The sequence below is a fragment of the Eurosta solidaginis genome, chromosome 5, assembly GCF_040869045.1.
Source record: "Eurosta solidaginis isolate ZX-2024a chromosome 5, ASM4086904v1, whole genome shotgun sequence".
Classification (NCBI taxonomy): Eukaryota; Metazoa; Arthropoda; class Insecta; order Diptera; family Tephritidae; genus Eurosta; species Eurosta solidaginis.
This window is the reverse complement of record NC_090323.1, coordinates 197,011,298-197,027,266: the sequence shown is the minus strand read 5'-3', so window position 1 is coordinate 197,027,266 and position 15,969 is coordinate 197,011,298. Positions and strand designations below refer to the sequence as shown.

At 33.4% G+C, this 15,969-nt stretch overlaps 1 protein-coding gene across 16 annotated transcripts in view; it reads right to left on the bottom strand.

Annotated features, from left to right (window-relative positions):
- The window catches only part of Gr64e (Gustatory receptor 64e), a 176,231-nt gene that overhangs the window by 52,248 nt on the left and 108,014 nt on the right, over positions 1-15,969 (bottom strand). For all 16 annotated transcript variants that reach the window (XM_067787304.1, XM_067787306.1, XM_067787311.1 and 13 more), the window contains 3 exons: positions 5,656-5,847; positions 5,380-5,574; positions 2,107-2,381 (listed from right to left, as the gene is read on the bottom strand). In XM_067787304.1, coding sequence (XP_067643405.1) covers positions 2,107-2,381; positions 5,380-5,574; positions 5,656-5,847 — 662 coding nt within the window. The remainder of the gene's footprint in view (positions 1-2,106; positions 2,382-5,379; positions 5,575-5,655; positions 5,848-15,969) is intronic.

Below are 15,969 nucleotides of genomic sequence, written 5' to 3'. Positions count from 1 at the left end.
GGAGATATATGTTATAGTGGTCCGATCCTACCGATCCGACAGATGTCTAATATAATACAAAAATACATCTTTGTGCCAGATTTTATTGAGATATCTCAAAATTTGAGGGACTAGTTTGCGTTCAAACAGACATACGGACGGACAGACGGACATGGCTATATCAACTCAGTTCGTCGCCCTGATCAATTCCGTATACTTAATGGTGACTCTATCTTCTATATTTCTCAACGACAAACATCGGCCCAAAGTTAATATACCATTTCATGTTCAGGAAAGGTATAAAAAGGTGCCCTAATTTATGTGTGATTAGTATTTATATAAACTTGCGGGTAAAAAATAGCAGCAAAAATAATTTGTGAAATTTTTTTAACTTTTTCCATATTTAGTTTGGTTACTTTGAAAAAAATTACTTTTACCCATTGCATAACGCAAACTAGGTAGGTCGAATTCGAAAACAGAAATAAGCTTTCTTAAAACTGAGTGAAACTTTCCTTCTTTTTAGTGCTAGCGTTGTAGTAGTTGAATGAATGAGTGCAAGGCACGATAACCGCCGAAGATATTTTAGGCCGAACTTCCCAATTTAAGTTACGTTCCTCTTAATTTTTCCTACAAATTGATTGAAGGTCCCGATTTATGCCGACTCCGAACGGCATCTGCAAGGCAGATGAATTTTCACTGAAAAGCTTTCATATCAAAACTACACTCGGAGCGTTTACCAAATTACTTACGAGGAGCTGCCCCACTTATAAAACCCTTTTTTATTGAAAAACTTTTTTCTAATTTTCGATGTTGCTTTGCCCGAGGCTTGAACCCAGGTGTGGTAGTTGGAGCACGCTACCCCCACGCCACGGCAGCCACTTAATTTGATATTCTGAACGAATTGTATAACTGAAACCAGCGCGCCAATTGCTTTTTTCCCAAAAACTCGAAAATAAGAAATGAGTTTCCCAATTCGGTAGAAATTTTCGAATTTTTAATTAGAGTTTTCAGAATTTTTTTAGTATGTGCTTTCGTAGAATAATCACTTTTAATCTTCGAAGAGTATTCTAGATTTTTATCCATGCGTGGTTTGAACTTTTTTTTACTCAAACTATTGTACTGTACTAATTTTTATTCAGAGATGAATTGGAAAAAATAGGAAAGTTTTACGAAGACTTTTAAAAAATTTCGAATTTTCGAAAACGTTTTCGAAATTAATTAACAAAATTGTCGTTAAACAATTCATTATAGATTTTTTTAAATTAAAATCAAATTAAGCAATGAAAACAGCAGAAAATTCCCAAAGATTTTTGCTGCTTTTTTTCTCACGAGTGTGTCTACAAATACAGCTGCGAGCAGAAAAATTGTAGTAAACAAACATTCTTATCAAATTTTGCCAGCTATCTCCTTGGTGTAATGAATTGTGTAACTAAACTATAGAAAACATCTCAAAAACAATTTCGAAAAAAATTCTAAAATTCCAGAAGTATTTCAAAATCAGCATGAAAAGTTTCGAATTTTATATTTAATAATTTTAGAAAAACTTAAACAACGTGATATCAGGAGGGCCCTCAGGACGACATTATACCTTGTAAATATCTTCAAAGCCTTTTCTCGCGGGAGTGGGATTTGAACCCGCACTCCTACGATGGTTGAGATGTTACAAACGCATTCAGCCATATCATGCCTGAGTTGTTTCAAACTTTATACCAATTGCCTTCCTTGCATATTTTATTCTTTTGCACAGTACATACTTTTTATGTAGTCATGTGCTAAAGTTATGCTTTTTGTTGGTGGCGGTTTCAACGAAAGTGATATTTTTGCTTTTGTCCTATTTATAGAACTACAATGAATTAACCAATGTTGTCTATTTTCGAATTTTTGTTTTAGAATTTTCTAAATATTTTTGAGTATACAATTCTTTTAACCAAAAAATTTTAGTCCAACAAGGTGCAAGTTATAAAAATGTTCACTGCTATTTTCGTGTTAGCAAGTGTATATACAATCAAAAAAAATCAAAAAAAAAATAATAATGATAAAATAAAAATGATATTGAAAAATATGAATAAATAAATTTCAAAAAAAAAATTTCGTTTGCTATCGAAACATCAAAAATAATCACCTCACCTTTCTGGAAAAGCGCAACATATACTCATTGAGTTGACGAAAACGTGAGGACAACGCTACACTCACGGCCATTACAAAGATATCATTGAAATTCCATGCAAACGTCGCTATAATATTCAACAATTTTCCAAAAATGCCAACCCAATCGTTGTATTCAAAAAATGTAAAATACTGCGACCAGTTTGAGAAAAGAAAACTTTTTATTGGATGTCCTTGTATTGCAGGACACGTATTGACATAATAAATGATGCTGAGCATGCTGAGCACGTGTTCCACTACATAAAGGAAATAATAAGATTCTAAACATATGTATGTATGCACATATATAAATAAACTATATGTATATTCACAAATAAAAAGGATATGAAAATTATTCAACTATCTAAAGCTTGTCCAAACCCGACTCTGCCACGAGGGTGCTTCAAGACAAGGTCTTCAAAATAGGTTAATAGGAAAAACGTGGAATACGAAAGAAACATCTCCTGATTGTTTGGATATAATAAGGTTGAGTGGTAGCCATCCCCGCAGGGGAAGCTCACTTGCACAAAATGAAGGTTCGTTGTGATACTATATTAGATAACGGTGATGTGAGCTTTATCTACTTATAAAAGCGTTACGTTAGCGCGTTCATCATAGTTATCTGCGACAGAAATACTTTCACCTAATTCTGGAAAAAGCTAAAGACGCAAGCACGAATGCCTCGATCAACCCACCTCCTCAACTCCATGCAGCTGCAACAAGAGTTGTTTTCTAGTGCGCTGAGAAATTGCGCATGGATTCCCATTCGAAAGTGGTATGTCAAAGCTCCAATCACGATTTATAGGTTCCAATTACGATGAGCCCAGTAATTACTACAGACCGCTAGTTATCCACTTCCAGCCATAATAATCTCACTACCTTGCAGAAGGTATCCGCACAGCTTTTGCTTATCTTACATGAGGCTTATCTATAGAGGACTAGACCACAGGTGTGCAGGAGTACTAAACATTCATATAGCCATACGCGCTAGGAGGCTTGCGTGACAACTGCCATGTTAATTGGCAAGCCTCGTAACCCAGATGATGTTGATATTAAATCACTCAATCTCTAACCATAATAGTACTGGCGATTATCCATCCACCGTATTTTCATTTACACTGTGGCGATCAAACAACCTTAACTTACTCCTGACAAAAAACCCCTCCTGCAGTCTTCCAGCCCAACTCCAACTCCAAACTTTATTAAAGAGAACTTTTGAATTAAGCGATACATGCAGGGGCCGCTTGACTATAGATTTCATTTTTTACAGATTCGAAGTTACCCGGTGAAGCCTTGGGAGAACTCAAAGGAAGGGGTCTGAACCCTGGATTTACAGACCGCTGGAACGGAAAACTTAGTTATCATCTAAAATGTTCCCATAGGCTGCCGTAGTGATGTGGTGGTAGCGTATTCTCCTACAACACCAAAGATCCTGGGTTCAAGACCAGGGATCGTCCATCAGCAAGATCCCAGGTGTTTCGCTGTCATAAAAACTTCATAGCAGATATTGTTGGGAGTTTATATGAAACATTTCAACAATTTGTTAAAAAAAAATTAAAAAAGTACCTAGCGAAAATTAGAAAAAGAGGTATATCGCTCTAAGTGTTTCTTTGCTTTCTTCTAAAATGCCTCTAAGGTGCTGCTACCCCTAACTTTACCTTTATCTTTTCTTTTTGGCCTCGGAATTTGGGGGAGCATACTACCATCAAGGGGCCCAATAAAACCAGGTTAATCCTGTTCATGTACCTACACTCCGCGGTACCACCATGAGGCTTAACGTCACGGGGAGCTAAAGGCAACTTCATCGCCACTGCTCCTCATGCGCATTTCTCTGCACCCCTTTTGGCATGCATCAATTGCGTCGCCACTAGAAACGTCATTTTACTCACAGCAGTCAAACAATGTATGTGTCTGCATATTGGGAGAACTAAATTCCCAATGGAAGGCTCCTCTACTAAGACTCTGTGTATAGAAAGCCTTTCGCCGTGACAAAAAGGTTCCTCCCCTATCCTACGCTTATATAGGTACTCTTTTAAACCGTTGTGCCCACTCAAAATCTGCGTGAGGTGGTAGCTTAGTTCTCCATGTTTCCACCCGTACCGTTCTCAAATCTTCCCACCGTGCTGGCCACCTAACTAACTTTTCTTGGCATCTTCAGATGGTGAACCGATTCCAATGCCTTACAGATCGGCCGTTTCATTTGATAGTAGACAACATTGCGTCGTCGGACACCGTCCGATAAGTACATGCTATTCGTATAGCAGTAAGAGGGTAGGCTGCTAGTATGTCATTTTGGTTGGACATTTTAGATCCGCGCCATACTAGTGCTGGCCGATTATGGTGGGCATTTTCGCGTTAGAGCTCGACTAACTCTAACTCTGCTCCACAAAAGTAAGTTTTGAGTCAACATTTAAATAAATAAATAAATGTAAGACGCGATAACCTCCGAAGAGATTTTGGGCCGAGCTTCTCTTCCAAATTTTGTCGTGCTCCTTTTTTAATTTTCCCTACAAATTGGCGAGATGGGACCTACTTGTTTTATGCCGACTCCGAACGACATCTGCAAGGTAGGGGAGTTTTCACTGACACGCTTTTCATGGCAGAAATACACTCAGTGTGCTTGCCAAACACTGCTGAGGAGCGACCCGCTGAGAAAAATTTTCTTCTAATTGCAAAACCTTGTACCCAAAATTTTGATGTTGCTTTACCTGGGGCGTGAACACAAGATCTTTGGTGTGATAGGCAGAGCATCCTACCATCACACCATGGCGGCCGCAAGTCAACATATATTCCTTAATATTTCAAGAAAGGCTTTGACTTTATTTCCTAATCTCCTATGGTTAGGACTTCTGTCTTAATGCTAGCCATTTGCAGCCCCGTGCTCGTCAGTCATTCGTTTATTCTTCCTGCTGCATACCTGAACCTCTTTAATACCAATTAGTAGGTATGTATTCTAGTAGTTATTAACCCTGACCTTAATAGTTTCCGCTATCCGATGGATATTTTGGCATAATTTTTGCAACAATCACCATTTCTCCCGTCAGCCAGCCCAAGAATCTTCTCGCTCTTATTAACTTTTCTTTCCACTTCTCTTGATCACTAAGCGTTAATTTTCCAACTATATGCGAATCTATTTGTTAAAAGACGCATCCACTAAAAACCGTGCCACGCCTTCTTAGGATTAAGTGCAACTACACTTCAAAATCAACAGCGAGTGTTGCTTTATAAAACTACGATATAACTCATGCGACTTACCCACCGAGCACATTGTCGCCACCAGCGTTATCATTTTTATACGTTGAGCCAATGCTGCTCGCTCCATTTCTGTCCTCAATGGCGGCAATTTCGATTCTACATTCTCCCATTGCACCATCAGTGCCGGCCACTTGCGTGCCAAATGAAAAAATGCCAAGGCAATAAGAAATATCGAGACATAAAACACAATGGCTTCTGCAAATTAAAAATAAAAAAATATTAAAATTTAATTAATAACTTTTCATGTTATATATGTTTTTTTTTTTTTTTACATACCCACTGTGTCGAAACTAAAACTTGATTTAAAAGCTACCGTAATGGCTAGCAGGCTTGCTGGACCCATGCAGGATATGACAATCACTGCATACCAGACGCGTATAGATTTCCATGAAAAATATAATTGAGATGCAGACTTTGAGAGTACGCCACAAACTGGCATCAAAGCGAAACATTGTGCGAGCACTAAAACTGTGAGGTGTGAAAAAAATATATAAAAGAAAATTATATACACACAAGGTCCACAATTTTCAGAGTAAAAGTTATGTATGTAAAAGATATCGTTTACTTAATTAAAATCTCTATCCCGCTCCAGATGTTTTATAAAGCAGACTTCATAAAGCTCAGTGAATTGATTGCTAATCATGACGGGTCGGATCTTTATTCGTGTAAAGACGCACAGTGGCGCCTCTGCCGTTAAAGCATGGCAAAAATCAAAAAAATCATGAAAGCGTTCGCTAAATCTAATACATGTTTCTAATAGAGAATTTTCCAGGGATCAAGAATATACAGCTGTTTTTTCACAGAAGATTATAGTTTACAAGGTAGAGCCGCTAAAAGTTGACCAATTTTCAACATGGGGAAAAATTTGAAATTTGTCTTCCTTTTCGTTGTATTTAAAATGGTTCTGTGAGTAAATAAGGCGGCCGGTTGTCGTTTTCTTGTATAGCAATTAAAGATAATTTAATTTAGGATTGAAACAAAAAAAAAATTGTTTTTTTTTTTGTAAAAGTTGGTGGATATACCTGTATTTCGAAATGCCTATTTTTAGGCCCTTTTTAAAAATTTGATGGAAACAAAAATTTTAAAATATGTGCTCCGTCAAACTAACAGTAGTTATTTGTGAAATATTCAGTTACCTAAACTACCTGCGTCAGCTGCAACTTCACTTTTTACATCAAATAAAGTTAAACAACCTTGGGCATAAATACGCGCCTGAGCAGGTATATATAATTCAGTACGGCCGTAAGGTCGTTTTAGTTATTGGAACTTGTTAACAACATACATTTTTTTAAGTTACGAATTGTATACCTGAAATTCGTTTAATAATTTGAGTAGGTATATAAAGCTATCCATCATACAATGCACATTATCATTCGTCTTTTGGAGATTAAGAAACTAAGTACTTTGTTCACTTAAATAAAGTGAATAGTATTTTTTAATATAGTTCACAGTTTAATATTTAGTCAGATACACTCGAAGCCAATTCTAATTTGTATCTAGAAAACTCGAAAAAATTTGCGGTGTTTAAATCTACAAAGTCAAGACGGGACTTCGTTGAGGCTATTATGGGAGAATTAGCGAGTGAAACTAGCATTAAAGAAAAGGAAGGCCTGGAAGAAAAAATTTGTATACAATACATTATGATAGAAAGAAAATGGAAGGACGTCTATCGTAACAATTCAAAATTTTATATAATTATAAACAAAGAATAAATCTAGACGATGAAACAATTACAGATAGTAATATGTTTATGGCTTCTATTGTTCCATTACGACTAAAAGATGAAGCTTCAGAATATTGGAAAAATCCACGTCCGTCATTAACTATATTGTGCCACCCGATATTATTTCAATACGAGAAGGAGTCTTCCGAACTCATAAAAGCTACAGTGAGTGATATAAAAAATCAAATTGCCAAATTAGAACGAACAATAATTGAAATTGAAGAGGGGAAAGTCATTAGAATAAAGCATAATATTCTTCTAACAATGGTCGATGGAAAAGTTTTGAACTTAATAGCAAATACGACATCTACAATGAAATGTCCAATTTGATTCAATAATTGACGAACTAAATTATGAGTATGGAATATCTCCTTTGCATGCTAGGATAAGATGTATGGAATTTGTTTTGAAGCTGGCTTATACACTACCACAACAAGGAGAAGTTTTCGACAACAAACCAACATGTAAGGAGAAACAAAACAGGAGAAAAAAAATAATTCAGGATGCATTCAATAAAGAGATTGGCCTTAGAGTTGACTGTCCAAAGTATGGATACGGAAATACAAATGCTGGTAACTACTCAAGAAGATTTTTTGAAAACGGTGAAGTGACTGCTCGCATAAGAGGAGTTGATAGAGATATTGTGAAAAGATTGGGAGTAATTTAAATATTTTAAACTGCCATGAACCAGTTAATGGGCCCAAGTTTGGAAATATGCATCTAAAACTACAGAGCTGCTGCCTCAAAAGTATTCTGAGAAGAAACTTACACCAAAGGTACATAAAATTTTAGCACATGGAAAAGATTTAATAGAGTACCAGTGCTTGCCATTAGGAGAATTGTCTGAAGAAGCTCAAGAATCTAAGAACAAGGACTACAAAAGATATAGATGTATGAACACCTGCAAAGTATCAGGAGTTAGACAAAACGAAGACCTTTTCAATATGTTAGCTATCTCTTCTGATCCAGTCATATCATCTATGCGGTATGTAAGAACACAAAAAGATCTTACAGATGCCCATAGCTCAGAAATGGTTGCTTTGATAGATATATGTTCCAGTGACGATGACTATGTTGAGATAGAATAAGTTTCTCACTTCTTATCACAACAATGAAAAAGAGATTTACTAATCAATTTTGTTATTTTATTGAAAAATAAGATATCTATGTACAAGTTAATTTTTTATTTCAAATAAAAGAATTAATTAATTTAGTAATATTTAAATATATACTTTTCGTTATTGCATTTCTTTAAAGTTTATCAAATTTATTTTAAAGCTTAGGAATTTCGCCTTCAAACGATTATTAAATTTTTTAGAAGTCAATACGTCTATCGAGTTTGGTACAAATTGGTAAAGCGGTTACTAAGATCAAACTTTTTAGCATAAATGGGCAGTGCCACTCCCCTTTTCCAAAATTCTTGGGCTGTTTAATCTTTAGCTCAAATAAAATTTCATTGAACCACTTTCAATAACTTTTAGTTATTAATAAAATACATACTTGGCTTGTAAATTAGAAAAAAAAAACATGTAAAATTTTACGATGAATTTTGAAGCACCTTGTTATTGTGGCACCAAAAACGGACATTTGAGTTTTATAAGAGTATTGCCATTTAAAAGAAACAATACGTCTATCGATTTTGGTAGTTATTGATTACGTGACTACTTAGATAAAACTTTTTATCATAAGTGGGCAGTGCCACTCTATCTTATAAAAATCATTACTTTATCTTATTTAATGTTTAAATACGTCATTATAAGACAAATCTCATTTTATATTTTTGACGAATTTTTTTGAAGCACCCTGTATCTGTGACATTCTGGACTTTTACACAAAACTTCAGATAATTGGCTTTCATTTGCATTTTAAATTTTTAAAATATCTTCATTTGTTCAAAAGTTATGATTTTTACAAAGAAAAAACTCAAAAGACGCCACTGTGCGACGTCGAATCAGCGACTTCATTATTTTGCGGCATTCTTCATGGCTTCTTTGAAAGCTGTGTACCCCTACGATGTGTTAGTGCTGGTACAAGCAAACCACCTTGGTTCAGAAGAGAACTTATAAGACTCAACAATATTAAATCTAGGCTTTATAAACGGTTCAAGAGACCACGATCTTCTTCCGAGTTTTCTAAATATTCAGTTGCTCGTTGCAACTTTCATTGTCTAAACCAACAATGTTATAAGTTGTACTTAAGCAGTTGTAAATTTCAATTTTTCAACAATCCGAAAAGATTTTACAGTTTTGTTAATGCTAAGAGGAAAAAATCTGGTTTTCCAGCTACCTTTTCTTTTGGTTGCAAGAACGCCAGTTCTGATAATGACATTGCGGAATTATTTGCAGAATTTTTCAAGTCAGCCTACTCATCCAAACCTTTTTTTCATCAATGGTAAGCAAGGCAACGGGTATACTCGGTTTCCTGAAACGATGGGCTAAGGAGTTTAATGATCCGTATCTGACTAAGACCCTCTACGCATCGTTGGTACAACCAATCTTAGAGTATTTTTCGGGTGTCTGGTGCCCAGGGTATCAAAACTTTATAAAGCGTATTGAGTCCGTACAGAAGCAATTCGTTATATTTTCACTACGTGGTCTTAACTAGGATTCAAGTGTGCATTCGCCACTATATAGAAATAGGCTTCTCCTTATTAATCTGCCAACTTTAGTAAATCGAAGAACTTTACTCGTGGTAATGTTCACCCATAAGCTCATTATGGGCAAGATTGACTCCTCTGATCTTTTTAGTCGACTAAATTTTGCTGTTCCTGGTAGCACGTCCAGGCATTTCGTACCTTTTCATTTGAAATGAAGTCCTCTTTCAGCAAAAAAAAAAAAAATCATGTTCTAGAAGTCATTTATAATACCTGTACTGCTACATGGTGCAGAGGAACGGACCATGGCGACATCAGATTAGGCAGCTCTGAGAATATTCTAGAGAAAAGTTCTTCGAAAGATTTACAGACCTCTACGTGTTGACGATGGCGAGTACCGAAGAGCATTTAATGATGAGTTGTACGAGCTTTACGCAGACATCAACATAGTACAGCCAACCAAACCGCTATGTTATGCGAATGGGAGATGATGCTCCCGCCAAGAAAGTATTTTTATCGAAACACGTCTATGAAAACAGAGGATGAAAGAGGCCCAACTCCGCTTGAAAAACCGAGTGGAAACGATTAAATTCGCTTGGTGTGACCAATTGATGCCAGCTAACCGAGAGAAGAAGCGACTACCGTGCCTTGTTGTACAGCCAAAACCATTTCAACTGTTCAGCGGCAATGAAGCAATTAGGAAGATATGAATGCTTTAAACACTCATATCGTGGGTCCCATAAAATATTAGCGTGTTTCAGATTCCCATGCAAGATTAGCACGAATCGTTTTCGAATGGAAAACTAGCAGGTTAGAGCATTTCGCGTGTGAGACTAACATGTTTCAGTTGTTCAACGAATTGTCTTCTACGCAAAGAGTGAACTGTGCTAGTCTTCCACACGAACAACCTAAAAGTGTGAGTCCATGGGACCAACCATTTCTAATATATAAAATTCTTCTGTCACGGTTTTAGAGGCTGAACTCCTCCGAAACGGCTGAACCGATTCTCATGAAATTTTGTGAGCATATTGGGTAGGTCTGAGAATCGGCCAACGTCTACCTTTTTTTCGCTACGTGTCTAGGGTCTTGAGAGCAAAACGTGGACCCGGGTACCCCTTGAATGTGTTTATACAATATGGATATCAAATGAAAGCTGTTGATGAGTGCTTTAGTACAGCGTAGTTTTCATACCTATTGGTGACTAGGGTCTCGAGATATAGGCCAAAACGTGGACCCTGGTACCCCTAGAATGTGTTTGTATAATATGGATAACAAATGAAAGCTGTTGATGAGTGCTATAGTACAGGATAATTTTCATACAAATGGGGGGCTAGGGTCTCGAGATATAATCTAAAACGTGGACCCGGGTACCCCTAGAATGTGTTTATACAATATGGCTATCAAATGAAAGCTGTTGATGATTGCTTTAGTACAGCGTAGTTTTCATACATATTGGTGACTAGGGTCTCGAGATATAGGCCAAAACGTGGACCTGGGTACCCCTAGTATGTGTTTATACAATATGGATATCAAATGAAAGCTGTTGATGAGTGCTATAGTACAGGATAATTTTCATACAACTGGGAGGCTAGGGTCTCGAGATATAGCCGAAAACGTGGACCCAGGTTTGGTGGTTAACCAAATATTTAAATATTTATTTTTTAAAAATATTATTTTATTTATTTGAAGTATAAAAATTTATTTTTGTTTATTTTTGAGTTTAGATATTTTTAAACTAATTAGAATTTTCTTTTTTTGAAGTTATTCAAAATTTTAAGTTAACACGAAAACTCAATTAAAATTATTTTAAAAATTAAAGTAAAGAGTACAAAGTCTTTAACACTATATTTACTCCCCCTCCAAGAAAATTTGAAACAAACAAATTATTAATTAATATTAAATGTAACCTTTTTTTGTTTTTTGTTGTTTAATGTATTTGTATTTAAATTAGTGTTAATAAGTATGTTTGCTGGTTTAAGTAAATCAATTGAAATATTTTTAATAGTATTATTGTATTGAATTGTAAATGTTTTATGTTTCTTAGATATAACTTTAAAAGGTCCTTCATAAGGTGATTCTAAATTAGATTTACGAAGAACTTTAACAAAAACATACTCACAATTTTCTAATTGTTTAGGAACGAAAACATTTTCTTTGTTATGATGAAAAACTTTAGAACGAACAAGTGAAAAATATTCTCTTATTTTATGAAGAGCGTCATTAGAAAAATCATGTTCTTTATTACTATTTGAAATAATTAATTCACCAGGTATTCTAAGTGTTTGGCCATAAACAAGTTCAGCAGATGAACATTTTAAATCTTCTTTAATAGAAGTTCGTAAACCAAGTAGAATGAATGGTAAAATGTCAGACCAATGAACCGAGTCGTTTGATGCTATAATTGCTGCTTTTAAAGTTCGATGAAATCTCTCTATCATGCCATTTGCTTGGGGATGGTAAGGAGATGTATGAATTTTATGAGAACCTAAAAGTTTAGTTAATTCCGTAAAAAATTTTGAGGTGAATTGTGAACCTTGATCTACTGTAATATTCAATGGTATACCAAATCGTGGTATATAATTTTGAATAAAAGTTTTTACTATAGTATTTGTTGAAATATCTTTAAGTGGATAAGCTTCAGGCCAACGTGAAAATCTGTCAATAATTGTTAAAATATAACAATTTCCATTTGAAACTGGAAGAGGTCCAACAATATCCATATGAATATGTTCAAAACGGCCTGATGGTATTTGAATTTTTTGGATAGGAGATTTAGTATGTCTTGAAATTTTGGATTTTTGACAATTGATGCAAGATGAAGTCCAATCGTTAATCTCTTTACGCATGTTAGGCCAATAATATTTATTTTGAATTAATTTTCTAGTTGTTCTTATACTTGGATGAGATAATGAGTGAATTTTGTCAAATATAATTCTTCTCATAGAATGTGGAACATACGGTCGAAAAGGTTGTAGAGAAACATCACACCATATGTTTAAATTAATAATTGGAATATGAATTTCTTTTAAATTATTTTTAGAATTTGGATCAGAAATGGTTTTTTGTAAAAATGTATCAGTTTGCTGTTCTTTATATAAAGTTTCTAAATTTATATCTTGAGTTGAAATTGCATTTATTTCTGGAATACGGGAAAGTGTGTCGGCAACTATGTTGTCTTTTCCACGTATATATTGAATATCATTTGTAAATTGAGCAATGTATTCAAGATGACGTAGTTGACGAGGAGATCTATCTACTTTAGAATTTAGAACATGAATTAAAGGTTTATGATCAGTATAAATAGTAAAAGTTCTACCTTCAAGAAAATGTTTAAAATGTTTAATTGAATTATAAATTGCCAAAAGTTCACGATCAAATGTTGAATATTTAGTTTCTGTTGTAGTTAATTTTCTTGAAAAATAAGCTAAGGGTTCTAGTATATTATTGCTAGTTTGTTGAAGAACTGCTCCAATAGCAACATTTGATGCATCTACTGCTAATGATAAAGTACCATTTTTGTCGAAATGTGTAAGTAAAGTATTTTTAGCAAAAAGTTTTTTAACATTTTCGAAAGCTGTTGTGGTTTCATTTGTCCAATTTAATTGTTTGAGTTTGTTTTTAATTGCATGTGTTAACATTTCATGCAGAGGACTAAGTTCTGTTGCTAACATTTTAATATATCTGTGATAGTAATTTATCATACCTAAAAATTTTTGTAATTTATTTATAGAAATTGGTTTTTCAAAATTTGTTATGATTTCAATTCTATCTAAAGATGGTTTAATACCTTCGCCTGAAATTTCGTAACTTAAAAAATTTAATTTATTTACACCGAGAGTACATTTTGAAGGTTTGATATTTAAATTATATTCTTCAAGTCTTTTGAAAACTGATTTTAAATGATTTATATGTTGATCTTCATTATCACTGGCAATAAGAATGTCATCAATGTATGTAAATACAAAATCGAAATCAGAAAATACTTCATTAATAAAGCGTTGGAAAGTTTGAGCACTGTTTCGTAAACCGAAAGGCATTCTTACGAATTCAAACATTCCAAAAGGGGTAGTTATTGCAGTTTTATGAATGTCTTCTTCTGCCATTGGAATTTGGTGGTAAGCACGCACAAGATCAATTTTGGAAAAAAATTGTTTGTTTTTTAAATCAATTGTTAAATCGTGAATATGTGGTAAAGGATACCGATCTGGTGTAGTAATAAAATTAAGTCTTCGATAGTCTCCGCAAGGTCTCCAATCATTTGGTTCTTTTTTAGGAACGAGATGAAGTGGAGATGCAATAGGAGAATTTGAGGGTCTGCATATACCAGTTTTAACTAAAAATTCAAATTCAGCTTTAGCAATTTTAAGTTTGATTGGATCAAGACGTCTGGGTTTCGAAAATGGTAAAATACCTTTTGTTTCTATCCTGTGAACCGTATGGTGTTTAACTTGTTTAGTATAATCTGGTTCACAGGTAATAGATGGAAATTCATTAAGTAATTTTGAAAACTTATTTTCGACAATAGGAATTTTGAGTGAGAAAATATCAGAAAATCCAGAAGATCCAGTAACTTTAATTTTTGTAGTAGAATCCATTATTTCTTTATTTTTAATATTGACAATAATTCCGAATTTTTCTAAAAAGTTTGCTCCTAAAATTGGTGTATCAATGTTCGCAATAATGAATGGAAATTCAAAATCTCTTCTTAAACCTAAATCAATTTTAAGTAGTTTTGTACCGAAAGTTTCAATTGAAGAACCGTTTGCTGCGGTCAAAGTAAGATCCGAATTTCTTTTATAAATTTTAAATTTAGAAAAAGGAATAACTGATACAACTGCACCTGTATCGATAAGAAAATTAAGTTTATTGAATTTATCAAATATGAATAGGCGACGAGTAGGTTTAATAATAGTTCCATTATCCGTCACCGTCATAATGGATCGTTTCAGTTTAAATTTTGTTCGGAATTTGAATTGTGATTTTGATTAAAATTGCATGGGGGTATACATTTAAGAGCGTTATTCTTAAATTTTTTGTGATACCAACAAATATTTGTTTGTGAAGTAAAATTACGATTGTTTGAAAAATTTCTTGATCCTGAAAAATTTCGAGATTTAGATCTATTTCTATCTTTAAATCTTGAACGGATTTGTAATTGATTAATATCATTAGAAATTTTATTTAAATTTTGAAAAATAGCCGTGGTTAATTCAGTTAAATTTTTAACGCATTGTTCTAAAATATTATTATTTATACTTGAGACTACAGGAGATTTGGAAGAATGAGGTTTATTGATTAAATCAAAAAGTTTGTCAGCTAAAATAATAATTTCATCTCTGTTTTGATTATTATTGGAAGTCAAATGAATTTGTATTTCTTGTGGTAATTTACGAATCCACAATTTAAAGAGTAATTCTTGACTAACTATGGAGGCAGAACCTATAAGTGATTTCATAAATCTGAATAATTCAGATGGTGAACGATCACCAAGTTCAGTTTTTGAAAATAATTGTTCTAATCGTTTTTCTTCGCTAAGAGAAAATCTTTCACATAGAACTTTTTTGATTGTATCATATTTATTAAAAAGAGGAGGAGAGTTAATAACATCTAAAATTTTAGATATAGTATCTCGTTGAAGAGTAATTAGAACATTTTGAAATTTTAAATTGTCATCATTGATATTGTTAATTTCAAATTGTCCTTCAACAAGCAAAAACCAGGCATCAGGACAATCTTGCCAAAATTGTGGTAATTTAATAGATTTAGTAGAAGGAAAATTTGTAAAGTTATCTTGTGTTGAAGTATTTTGTGTTGTTTTAGAGATGTTGTTTTGTGTTGTATTAATGTTAGAATTTTGAGTTGTATTGTGAGTCATGATGTTATTTGTATGGTTGATATTTTGATTTTCTGAATTTGTAAAATTACGAGTTCGTATTGGTGAACGTAGAACCATATGAAAAAAAAAAAAAATAAATAAAATAAAATAAAATGAAAAATTTGAAAATTAGGAAATATTTAAGATTTTTTTTGGAAAGGGAGTTAACAATTTAAATAAAATATTTAATTTTATATAAAAAATAAGTAAATTTAAATAATTGTTAAAATATAAAAATAATCTTAAAATAAATTTGAAAGTTAAAAGGTTTAAAATTTTAATTTAAATTATAATTGAAAAATTTTAAATTTAATATTAGAATAAAAATTGTACTTACATAAAATTAAATTTAATAAAAAAATATTAAAATTAATAAGTAGTTGATTGATGATTGGCAAT